General features: G+C 36.0%; 1 protein-coding gene across 1 annotated transcript in view; it reads left to right on the top strand.

Moving 5' to 3' along the window:
* The window catches only part of LOC149803617 (uncharacterized), a 37,718-nt gene that overhangs the window by 2,916 nt on the left and 21,347 nt on the right, over positions 1–13,455 (top strand). Inside the window, exon 2 of the mRNA XM_089953966.1 lies at positions 2,003–2,718. Within this exon, the coding sequence (XP_089810092.1) occupies positions 2,122–2,718 (597 nt within the window). The 5' untranslated portion in view covers positions 2,003–2,121. The remainder of the gene's footprint in view (positions 1–2,002; positions 2,719–13,455) is intronic.

Genomic DNA, 13,455 nt, shown 5'->3' with positions numbered 1-13,455 from the left:
AAGTGGACCCAAATGTCAGTCCCAGATAAAACAAATCAGCATCACCCATAGTATGCTTAAAGTGGACCCAGATGTCAGTCCCAGATAAAACAAATCAGCATCACCCATAGTATGCTTAAAGTGGACCCAGATGTCAGTCCCAGATAGAACAGGTGGGTTCATACCTAATCAGACTCTGTGCCATTGTTATATTGAAAAATGGAGCATCTGGTAATTAGATGTAGAAAACTACTCATCAATAGATGACTTAAGATGAAAGAATCATCATTTGAGAGACATGTACTGATGTAATTGACGATGTAACTAACACATAAAACTAGGTAACAAACGGAAATACCATATACATTTACATCAAACAGAAGGCAAATTAGATCAGTGTAATTGTCTTGACAAAGGAAAAGCTGAGTAATTGTTGTTAAAATGAGAGTCTAGCATTGAATGCATTCCATGTAGCTTAAAAGAAAATGTCTTCTTCATTTTGAAAAATGAGAAAAATTAAATGAGGTTGAAAAATGGAAAAAGTTCTTGTTCAGAAGACTCTGATGTTTGTCTTGCATAAATGGGGCATATTGGGTTCATGAGTTAAATATTGGCACCATCACAAAAACATACTCTAGAAATATACAATATAAATCACATGGACAAATTTAATTATTTAACATTGTTTTATTGATGTCACCCTGATTTATACCATGTACTTTGTCAGCTTATCTGCTTATTATGATTCACTTTGGCATTCCAAAAGGATCTATTAATGACAGTAAAAGTTATGTTGCTTGTAATGCAACTATACATAATTTTAACATTTTAATTGCTTTCTGTGTTTGTGTGGTGGGTTTGAATTTCATTTGATCTAGCAGGTTTACAGTTTTTTCCATGTGAATTATTTCAGCACTGCATAGTTTGCATTTCACCTTGTCTGCTTCTTTTGAAAATTGATGCCAAACATGTTAGCTAAACAAATGATGATTTTACAACTGATATTTATTTAAATATATTACAAAGTATTCTGAGATACTCACTTTAAATCAAGACAAACAGCTAAGATAAGATATTGACTTAAAATACAGTGATTACTAAAATTATGCCCCTGGTGCAGACAGTTTTTATGATGGTACTTGATCACTGTGGGGACACTCGGATAGAGTCATATATTGATATGCATAGAGTCATATATTGATATGCACCCTGAACCAGTAGTGGTCAGTAAGCCATTTGATGAATTAAAAAAGTACCTGAAACAGTCTTGGTCAGTAAGCCCTTTGATGAATTAAAAAAATATCTGAACCAGTCTTGGTCAGTAAGCCATTTGATGAATTCAAAAAGCACCTGAACCAGTCTTGGTCAGTAAGCCATTTGATGAATTCCAAACATATGACTAACCTCATGATGATTAAAACTCGGTTTTATAGCGCAATGTTTGTGTTTTGGGATGTTCACAACATTACTCCATTTAGTTTTGAAAACTACAGTTAATTCCAAAACAGTGAGTAAAATGTTCTTTTATAAGTTTTCAGAGCTTAGCTGATATATTTTTTAAATAAGATTATTAGCATGTTTATTGTAAAAAAAAATATAGAAAGATGTATTACACATCAGTTAATTTAACACTAAGTATAAGTCCATAGCAATTTTAAGAATAATTTCCCATAATAATAGGATCAGCAACATATTCAATAACTTTGATATTTTCAAGATTAACATCTTGCAAATTCTTTCATATATTTACATGGAAATTTAAAAAGTGACTGGAAAGAGCTTTTTAAGTATTTATATATATTTGTTTCATTTTCACAGAAATGTTGCATCTGAATTATAGGAGGATAAAAGGGGACTATTTATCACAAAGAGAATATTGGTTCTGACTTTTTTTGGCATAGAAAACTGTACAATTAATGATTTATAATTAAGAAATACTGTATCAGAAGAAGTTTAATATGCCAGTGTTTTCATTTCTTTATCAAATTCTGTCAGTCAGATTGGTTATTTTTTTCTTCTTTAGATAACCAACAATGGAAGCATGAAAATTTAAGTACGAATGAAGATGAGGCTTCTTACTATCGTAGAAATTTCAGCATCGGATCAGAGCAAGACCTTGACAGTCTGTCAGCCATACAAAGCATGAATATATCTCAGAACACAGCCAACACTTTCTTTCCTTCAGAAAAACAAGGTATGGATGACTATTCTTTAGACAAAGTTGGTGGCATGAGACAACCTCATCATGAATATGACCAACACCACGGTCCAAGTCAAGGCCAGGGTCACCATGATAGGTCAGTAGACATGTCTGAATGGAGTGAAAGCAATTCATTTCACGGTCCTGATCAACCGTTGCGAGAAAAGGGTGCTGTGATAGACCGAGACAAATTCAAGAGAATGTCAAAGGGCAATACAGATAGTATGCTTCCGCCCCCTGCCCAGCAGAGTGGAGATTCTGGCCCTAAAATCCATAAGAAAAAGAAAAGGGAGCATAAACATGGAAGAAGTAACCAAAATGAGGGCGAAGGGATGCATATCATTGATAGAAAAAGCAACCAAGCCCACACTTCCTTGACTGAAGCACCTGATCTCAGTTATGCAGGTGTTAAAAAGAGCGATGATTACACTGCCTCATGCATTCATAAATCATCCTTAACAGACAATAAATACAATGGTGAAGTGAAACATAAAAGTGTAACTGCCATGTCAAAACCTCTCACTGGAAAATTTGACAAGGTAATGGAGACAATGTACAGTGGTTGATTATAGTTTGAACTCTGAGAATTCCATGTAACTCATTGCTGTATACTGCTAAAATGTTTGACCCCCTTCATCGTGTAGTTATGTACGATATTCTGTATCACAGTTACAGTGTCTTTATGTTTTGTGTATTGTAGCAGTAACAACATTTTATTTTTCTTTGTAATAATAATATTAATAATAATATTGACTTTCTTTAAAAAGAGTGACACAACTAATCCTCCTTGTGGCTCTCAATTATATACATATTTACACTCAAAGTACATGAACATAGCCACACACACACACACACACACACAGACAGATCATTGATAATAAGCTATAATTATATTTGGATATAAATGAACAGAAAATTGAAATGAACATGCTCCAACTAGGTAAATTGTGTATGTACAGTGCAAAAGTAGTGAAAAAAAAGTGGAAGGTTAGTGAATTTATACTTAAAGTAATGTAATGTATTTGTTGATCAAATAGGTTCCACTTTTCATCCACTGAATTTGATTATAATTAAATGCATTTATATTTGTATTTTCTCTAATTTCCTTTAGGATTCTGTTCCAAATTAGTGATCCTGAATATTGAAAACTTTTCTTAAAGAGTTCTTTATTTGGTTTTAGGATGGAATGGTGATTACCTGGAATTGATCTTAAATTGGGTCAGTGTTGTCTTGTTCTCTACATGAAATATTCATTGGGATATAATGGGGCCATCTTGCTTTAAACTTTATGCATAAGCCTAGCCTTTCTTAAAAACATTTGTTCATCTACTGTTAACATTTTAAAACTTTTCTTAAAGAGTTCATTATTTGGTTTTAGGATGGAATGGTGGTTACCTGAAATTGATTGCATTTGGAATGTTTTCAGCATTATCTAGGATGAGTCTGCAAGTTCTTTTTGCAAGTGGAATAATTTGTAAATATTCTTGTCCAAAGTGTTTCCCCAGATAACATTACAGTAGTCTAGGTATGGTTGTATATAGCATTTGTAATATATTAACCTATGTTTAGTTGATAGATATGATCTTATCATCCTAAATAATCACAGACATGAATTGACTTTATGACATATGACTTGAACATGTTCATTCCGTTGCAAATTGTTGTCAACTGTCACCTCAAGGATTTTGTCATGGGTAACCATTTGTAGGCAGATTTCATTTAACTTTTAGTTCAAATTGTTATTTTCTCTAATTTTGCTTTCTTTGTTTGGTAGTAATCATTAATACTCTAGTCTTTTCTGTGTTTACTTTCATGTCATTTTCCATACACCAGGAATCTATGTTACGTAAGGTTATCTGAAGGGAGACCTCTAGGTCTGATTTCAGCTGTCTGAAATCTGATAGTGTTTTATCATCTGCATATAAGTCAGTAGATGAAATACAGTTGCCTGTTTTCAGTGGCAGATCATTTATGAAAATAAGAAAGCAGAGTGGGCCTGGGATTGATCCTTGTGGTACTCCACATGTAATTTCTTCTTTAGAAAAACTGACATTTATTTTGACACACTGTTTTCTCATTGTTAGATATGATGTAAACCAATCAATTGTTGAATAGTCACATTGATAAATACTCACTTTGTTGATAAGAATATCATGATCAACAAGGTAAAAAGCTTTTCTAAGATCAACTTGTATGGATCCAAATCATTTTCCTTGATCTATGGCTGTGTATAATCCATCTATCCATCATGGAGACCAAGGCTGTCTCACAGGAGTGGCTTTCTCTGAAGCCTGATTGGTTTTTATGAATTAATTTATTGATTGATAGATTGTCATGAACATGTTTTTCAGGTAGTTTGAAAAGAGTTGATAAGATAGATGTGGGTCTGAGGTTATTGACATCCTCTTTGCTGCCAAATTTGTGAAAAGGGGGTGTAACGTTTGCCAATTTCAATGCCTGGAGAAATATTGAGGTGGATATGCTAATATTACATGTGTAAGCTATGCTGTTAGATATATCTGCAGCAGTCCTCAGGAGATGTGGTCTGATATTATCAAGACTTGTTGATTTCCTTGTGGCAATAGTTTCCAAAAATTTCAAAACCATTTCAATGGTATTGCAGAGATAACAAATTTTGTATCAGGCCTGGACTTTTTTCTGAACAGAAATTTCTTAGTTTACTGTGATTAGAGTTGACAATGGGTTCCTTAATTCTAGAGGCTATACTGATAAAAAAAATGTGATTTGATGTATTTGCTATTTCAACATCCTGATCAGTAATCTGGCCTTCCAGGGTAAGAAGTTGCTGAATTTTGGATGTCCTTGTGGAATTCTTACCTGCATCTAATTTGTTGAAACTTTCCACATATAAATTCTTATTGCAATTATTTTGTAAAGCTGACTGATATTCCCAATTGATCAGTTTGGTTGTTTATTTCTCCATGGTTTGTAATATACTTGTTGATCAACAGATTGATCATTTTGGTTGTTTATTTCTCTCCATGGTTTGTAATGTACTTGTTGATCAACAGATTGATCATTTTGGTTATTTATTTCTCCATGGTTTGTAATGTACTTGTTGGTCAACAGATTGATCATTTTGGTTGTTTATTTCTCCATGGTTTGTAATGTACTTGTTGATCAACAGATTGAACATTTTGGTTATTTATTTCTCCATGGTTTGTAATGTACTTGTTGATCAATAGATTGATAATTTTGGTTGTTTTTTCCCCATGGTTTGTAATGTGCTTGTTGATCAACAGATTGAACATTTTGGTTGTTTATTTCTCTCCATGGTTTGTAATGTGCTTGTTGATCAACGGATTGATCATTTTGGTTATTTATTTCTCCGTGGTTTGTAATGTACTTGTTGATCAACAGATTGATCATTTTGGTTGTTTATTTCTCCATGGTTTGTAATGTACTTGTTGATCAACAGATTGAACATTTTGGTTATTTATTTCTCCATGGTTTGTAATGTACTTGTTGATCAATAGATTGATAATTTTGGTTGTTTTTTCCCCATGGTTTGTAATGTGCTTGTTGATCAACAGATTGAACATTTTGGTTGTTTATTTCTCTCCATGGTTTGTAATGTGCTTGTTGATCAACGGATTGATCATTTTGGTTATTGATTTCTCCATGGTTTGTAATGTGCTTGTTGATCAACAGATTGATCATTTTGGTTGTTTATTTCTCCATGGTTTGTAATGTACTTGTTGATCAACAGATTGAACATTTTGGTTATTGATTTCTCCATGGTTTGTAATGTGCTTGTTGATCAACAGATTGATCATTTTGGTTACTGATTTCTCCATGGTTTGTAATGTGCTTGTTGATCAACAGATTGATCATTTTGGTTGTTTATTTCTCCATGGTTTGTAATGTGCTTGTTGATCAACAGATTGATCATTTTGGTTGTTTATTTCTCCATGGTTTGTAATGTGCTTGTTGATCAACAGATTGATCATTTTGGTTATTTATTTCTCTCCATGGTTTGTAATGTACTTGTTGATCAACAGATTGATAATTTTGGCAGTTTATTTCTCCATGGTTTGTAATGTGCTTGTTGATCAACAGATTTGAAATAATCACAGGTTTTCATGAATGCCCATAGACAACCAATTGGTTGGAAGTCCAGTTTTACTCTATGTGTTTTCAAAGGTACATGTTTATCAACCAACTGTATAAAAATCTGGGTCCATACATCAAGAGCATCATCCACATCATGAAACATTGATACTTTACTCCAAAGAACATTACTGAGATCTTACAGTTGTCTTTATCATAATGCTTAATTGACTTGTATGTTATGGTTTTATGAGTGTTGGATTTTACAGTGGTTTTCAAGCTTGATTTTCTGGTTAGGAAAATAGGGGAGTGATCATTAGGAACTATCCTTGGAATATGTATTTTTGTCACATTTTCTTCCATATTTGTATAGATAGTTTTTGAATGGTCAGTCACAATTCTCGTGATGGTTTATCCAGTAATTGGGTTCGACCAAGAATTTATGTGAAATTCAACCAATTTTTGTTAATCTGATTATTCATCAAATTTCTGTTAAAGTCACTTAAAATGGCGTATTACTTTGTATGCACACTCCATTCAACCTTTACTGGATGGGACCTATAGACAAAGCCCACTTGGAATGGCTTTGTATTTGACTGATTTATCTGGATCCATATTGCTTCAGTTTTATCTGACTCTAGATCATTTCTTTTTTCCAACTGATAAACCATTACTTGTATAAACAATAACACCTCCAACATCTGCACCTCTATCACATCTGATTGGTGTATCATAAAAGTCAATAAACAACATCATTTGCATGATTTGTAAGATGGAAGTTTTTGGTGGTTATATTCATTTTCAAATAGTTGGGTCCATGTTATATACAGATATGAGTCATCACTATTTATGGTTGGATGCATGTTGTATATAGATATGAGTCATTGCTGTTTATACCTGGGTGCATGTTATATACAGATATGAGTCAGTTGCTATTTATAATTGGATGCATGTTATATATAGATATGAGTTATTGCTATTTATAGTTGGATGCATGTTATATACAGATATGAGTCATAACTATTTATATATGGGTACATGTTACATATCACAGATCTGAGTCATGAATATTTTATAGTTGGATGCAGGTTATATTGTTACGACTCTGCAGACTCATAAACTAAGTAACAGAAAGGAGCAAAACCAACAAGTTTTGTAAAACTTAACAAATAATTTAATTATCAAAGTTATAAATGAAAACATGAGAGGAACTTGCATTATTATGAAGTGAATCCAAAATAATCCTGAAAAAGTTTTATAAAGTCCAAAAGAATGAAAAGTTCCATATAAAGTACAGAACCAGAAATGTACTGGTACACCAAGAATTGTGATATTGTCAAAAATGGCTTTGTCCAGAACTCCTTTGAACAATTCACAGTAGTTCCAGAATAGTATTATAGTCCAATGAGCACTTTCTCTTTCAACTGAAGAACCCTGACAAATGTTTTTCCTTTCAAATAATATCTGAATACAACATAAAATGCATCTGCAACAGGAACGCAAGAAATAAGAATAAGAAAACTGCCGGTTCAAGCTATTTGTCTATAGGCGAAAAAGCTAAAACATATTATCACTACATGTACTGCCTATGTGACAAATTGTAAATTTCCAACATCATAGAAGAACTCGCATGATTTAACCCATCCAATGGGAATTAACTTAATTCTTTTTAGATACCACTTGACCGACCTCTTCAGTGGGAAAAAGGCAGAATCTTGTAAACATATTTTTTAATAATTCTATTATTAGTAACTGTCAAGACGTACATAACATCTATTTATAGATTCTTTGCAGTTTTAATTTTTTTAATATTTTAATATAGACCCTATGCATGTACACCAAATCCAGCTATAGATAATCACTACAGTTTACATTTGTGAATAAAAATTACAACAATTAGACAAAATCATGTACCATGAGTTACAAAAACTATAGATATACCTAACAATATGCAGCAGCTCTGAGTCATTGTTAATTATAGTTTGTGTATTATATACAGCTCTGTGTCATCATGGTTAATAGTTTGTGTGGACGTTTTATATGTCAGGTATGAGTTGTGATGGTTTATTATTTGGTGTGTGTTATATACAGTTCTGAGTTGTCACTGTTTGTAGTCTGGTGTGTGTTGTATACAGTTCTGGCCGAGTTGTCACTGTATGTAGTCAGGTGTGTGTTTTATACAATTCTGGCAGAGTTGTCACTGTTTGTAGTCAGGTGTGTGTTGTATACAATTCTGGCCGAGTTGTCGCTGTTTGTAGTCGGGTGTGTGTTGTATACAATTCTGGCCAAGTTGTCACTATATGTAGTTAGGTGTGTGTTGTATACAATTCTGGCCGAGTTGTTACTGTTTGTAGTTGGGTGTGTGTTGTATACAATTCTAGCTGAGTTGTTGCTGTATGTAGTCGGGTGTGTGTTGTATACAATTCTGGCTGAGTTGTCACTGTTTGTAGTTGCGTGTGTTTTGTATACAATTCTGGCCAAGTTGTCGCTGTATGTAGTTAGGTGTGTCTTGTACACTATTCTGGCCGAGTTGTCACTGTTTGTAGTCGTATGTGTATTGTATACAATTCTGGCCAAGTTATCACTGTATGTGGTTAGGTGTGTGTTGTATACAATTCTGGCCAAGTTTTCACTGTTTGTGGTCAGGTGTGTGTTGTATACAGTTCTGTGTTGTCACTGTCTGTAGTCAGGTGCGTGTTGTGTACAATTCTGGCCGAGTTGTTACTGTTTGTAGTCAGGTGTTAGTGTTGTATACAATTCTGGCTGAGTTGTTGCTGTATGTAGTTGGGTGTGTGTTGTACACAATTCTGGCGAAGTTGTCACTGTATGTAGTTAGGTGTGTGTTGTATACAATTCTGGCCAAGTTGTCACTGTATGTAGTTAGGTGTGTGTTGTATACAATTCTGGCCAAGTTGTCACTGTTTGTAGTCAGGTGTGTGTTGTATACAGTTCTGAGTTGTCACTGTCTGTAGTCAGGTGTGTGTTGTATACAATTCTGGCCGAGTTGTCGCTGTTTGTAGTCGGGTGTGTGTTGTATACAATTCTGGCCGAGTTGTCATTGTTTGTAGTCGGGTGTGTGTTGTATACAATTCTGGCCAAGTTGTCACTGTATGTAGTTAGGTGTGTGTTGTATACAATTCTGGCTGAGTTGTCACTGTTTGTAGTCAGGTGTGTGTTGTATACAGTTCTGAGTTGTCACTGTCTGTAGTCAGGTGTGTGTTGTATACAGTTCTGGCTGAGTTGTCACTGTCTGTAGTCAGGTGTGTGTTGTATATAATTCTGGCCAAGTTGTCACTGTCTGTAGTCAGGTGTGTGTTGTATATAATTCTGGCCAAGTTGTCACTGTATGTAGTCCGGTGTGTGTTGTATACAATTCTGACTGAGTTGTCACTGTTTGTAGTCGGGTGTGTGTTGTACACAATTCTGGCCAAGTTGTTGCTGTATGTAGTCGGGTGTGTGTCGTATGCAATTCTGGCCAAGTTGTCACTGTATGTAGTTAGGTGTGTGTTGTATACAATTCTGGCCAAGTTGTCACTGTATGTACTTAAGTGTGTGTTGTATACAATTCTGGCCAAGTTGTCACTGATTGTAGTCAGGTGTGTGTTGTATACAATTCTGGCCAAGTTGTCACTGTATGTAGTTAGGTGTGTGTTGTATACAATTCTGGCTGAGTTGTCACTGTTTGTAGTCAGGTGTGTGTTGTATACAGTTCTGAGTTGTCACTGTCTGTAGTCAGGTGTGTGTTGTATACAGTTCTGGCTGAGTTGTCACTGTCTGTAGTCAGGTGTGTGTTGCATACAATTCTGGCCGAGTTGTCACTGTATGTAGTCGGGTGTGTGTTGTATACAATTCTGGCTGAGTTGTCACTGTTTGTAGTCGGGTGTGTGTTGTACACAATTCTGGCCAAGTTGTCGCTGTATGTAGTCGGGTATGTGTCGTATACAATTCTGGCCAAGTTGTCACTGTATGTAGTTAGGTGTGTGTTGTATACAATTCTGGCCAAGTTGTCACTGTATGTAGTTAGGTGTGTTGTATACAATTCTGGCCAAGTTGTCACTGTTTGTAGTCAGGTGTATGTTCTATACAGTTCTGAGTTGTCACTGTCTGTAGTCAGGTGTGTGTTGTATACAATTCTGGCCAAGTTGTCACTGTCTGTAGTCAGGTGTGTGTTGTATACAATTCTGGCCAAGTTGTCACTGTATGTAGTCGGGTGTGTGTTGTATACAATTCTGGCTGAGTAGTCACTGTTTGTAGTCGGGTGTGTGTTGTACACAATTTTGGCCAAGTTGTCGCTGTATGTAGTCGGGTGTGTGTTGTATACAATTAAAGTTGTCACTGTATGTAGTTAGGTGTGTGTTGTATACAATTCTGGCCAAGTTGTCACTGTATGTACTTAGGTGTGTGTTTTATACAATTCTGGCCAAGTTGTCACTGATTGTAGTCAGGTGTGTGTTGTATACAATTCTGGCCAAGTTGTCACTGTATGTAGTTAGGTGTGTGTTGTATACAATTCTGGCTGAGTTATCACTGTTTGTAGTCAGGTGTGTGTTGTATACAGTTCTGAGTTGTCACTGTCTGTAGTCAGGTGTGTGTTGTATACAATTCTGGCCGAGTTGTCACTCTTTGTAGTCGGGTGTGTGTTGTATACAATTCTGGCCAAGTTGTCACTGTATGTAGTTAGGTGTGTGTTGTATACAATTCTGGCTGAGTTGTCACTGTTTGTAGTCAGGTGTATGTTGTATACAGTTCTGAGTTGTCACTGTCTGTAGTCAGGTGTGTGTTGTATACAATTCTGGCCAAGTTGTCGCTGTATGTAGTCGGGTGTATGTTGTATACAATTCTGGCCAAGTTGTCACTGTATGTAGTTACGTGTGTGTGGTATACAATTCTGGCCAAGTTGTCACTGTCTGTAGTCAGGTGTGTGTTGTATACAATTCTGGCCAAGTTGTCACTGTTTTTAGTCAGGTGTGTGTTCTATACAGTTCTGAGTTGTCACTTTCTGTAGTCAGGTGTGTGTTGTATACAATTCTGGCCAAGTTGTCACTGTTGTAGTCGGGTGTGTGTTGTACACAATTCTGGCCAAGTTGTCACTGTATGTAGTCGGGTGTGTGTTGTATACAATTAAAGTTGTCACTGTATGTAGTTAGGTGTGTGTTGTATAAAATTATGACCAAGTTGTCACTGTATGTAGTTAGGTGTGTGTTGTATACATTTCTGGCCAAGTTGTCACTGTTTGTAGTCAGGTGTGTGTTGTATACAGTTCTGAGTTGTCACTGTCTGTAGTCAGGTGTGTGTTGTATACAATTGTGGCCGAGTTGTAACTGTATGTAGTCGGGTGTGTGTTGTATATAATTCTGGCTGAGTTGTCACTGTTTGTAGTCGGGTGTGTGTTGTACACAGTCCTGGCCAAGTTGTCACTGTATGTAGTTAGGTGTGTGTTGTATACAATTCTGGCTGAGTTGTTACTGTATGTAGTTAGGTGTGTGTTGTATACAATTCTGGCCAAGTTGTCGCTGTATGTAGTTAGGTGTGTGTTGTATACAATTCTGGCTGAGTTGTCACTGTTTGTAGTCAGGTGTGTGTTGTATACAGTTCTGAGTTGTCACTGTCTGTAGTCAGGTGTGTGTTATATACAATTCTGGCCGAGTTGTCACTGTATGTAGTTAGGTGTGTGTTGTATACAATTCTGGCCGAGTTGTCACTGTATGTAGTTAGGTGTGTGTTGTATACAATTCTGGCCGAGTTGTCACTGTTTGTAGTCGGGTGTGTGTTGTATACACTGCTGGCCAAGTTGTCACTGTATGTAGTTAGGTATGTGTTGTATACAATTCTGGCCGAGTTGTCACTGTATGTAGTTAGGTGTGTGTTGTATACAATTCTGGCTGAGTTGTCACTGTTTGTAGTCAGGTGTGTGTTGTATACAGTTCTGAGTTGTCACTGTCTGTAGTCAGGTGTGTGTTATATACAATTCTGGCCGAGTTGTCACTGTATGTAGTTAGGTATGTGTTGTATACAATTCTGGCCGAGTTGTCACTGTATGTAGTTAGGTGTGTGTTGTATACAATTCTGGCTGAGTTGTCACTGTTTGTAGTCAGGTGTGTGTTGTATAAATTCTGGCTGAGTTGTCACTGTTTGTAGTCAGGTGTGTGTTGTATACAATTCTGGCCAAGTTGTCACAGTATGTAGTTAGGTATGTGTTGTATACAATTCTGGCCAAGTTGTCACTGTATGTAGTTAGGTGTGTGTTGTATACAATTCTGGCCGTCGAGTTGTCACTGTTTGAGTGTGTGTATGTGTGTGATTTGGATTTTTCATGTAGCTTTAATAATTTTTCAGTCATATCACTATGATGTCTGCAGTGTGGCAGTTTATAGTGATGTCTAGCACTGGGGCATCATGTTGCAGACATGTAGCATGATGTCCCACCCAGTCACATTATCCTGACACCAGGCTGACCAGTCTAACACTAACCTTGTAATGCTGAGCGCCAAGCGAGGCAGCTGTTAGTACCATTTTTGTAAGTCTTTGGTATGACTCGGCCGGGGATCAAACCAACGACCTCCATCCAAGGTGGTCACTGTTTGTAGTTGGGTGTGTGTTGTATACAATTCTGGCCAAGTTGTCACTGTTTGTAGTCGGGTGTGTGTTGTATACAATTCTGGCCAAGTTGTCACTGTTTGTAGTTGTGTGTGTGTTGTATACAATTCTGGCTGAGTTGTCACTGTTTATAGTTGAGTGTGTGTTATCTACAGTTCCAAGTTGTCACTGTTTGTAGTTGGGTGTGTGTTATCTACAGTAACAAGTTGTCACTGTTTGTAGTTGTGTGCATATAATATACAGTTCTGAGTTGTCATTGTTAATATTTGGGTGTGTGTTACATAAGGCTCTGAGTCTTCACTGTTTTTGGTTGCATTTTTTATTTAATACAGCAGATCTGTTGAGTTGTCAAATTAATTTGGTGAGTTTTATATACAGCTATTTGTCGTTGCTGTTTGTAGCTGTGTACACGATGAATATAGGACAGATCTGAGTTTATAGTTGGGCGCCTGTGAGTCATCACTGTTTCTAGTTGGGGTATGTGTTATATACAGATCAATATGCTATCTAAATAATTAAGCATGTCATGGTTAAACAATTTCTACACAGTTAACTAAAATCAATTTCTTGATGTAATACTGGATTAACATGGCACTTGATCCCGAGTC

The sequence above is a fragment of the Sinohyriopsis cumingii genome, chromosome 3, assembly GCF_028554795.1.
Source record: "Sinohyriopsis cumingii isolate HCF-2022 chromosome 3, ASM2855479v2, whole genome shotgun sequence".
Lineage (NCBI taxonomy): Eukaryota > Metazoa > Mollusca > Bivalvia > Unionida > Unionidae > Sinohyriopsis > Sinohyriopsis cumingii.
Note: the sequence above shows the minus strand (reverse complement) of the source record. Positions and strands in the feature narration are given on the sequence as shown.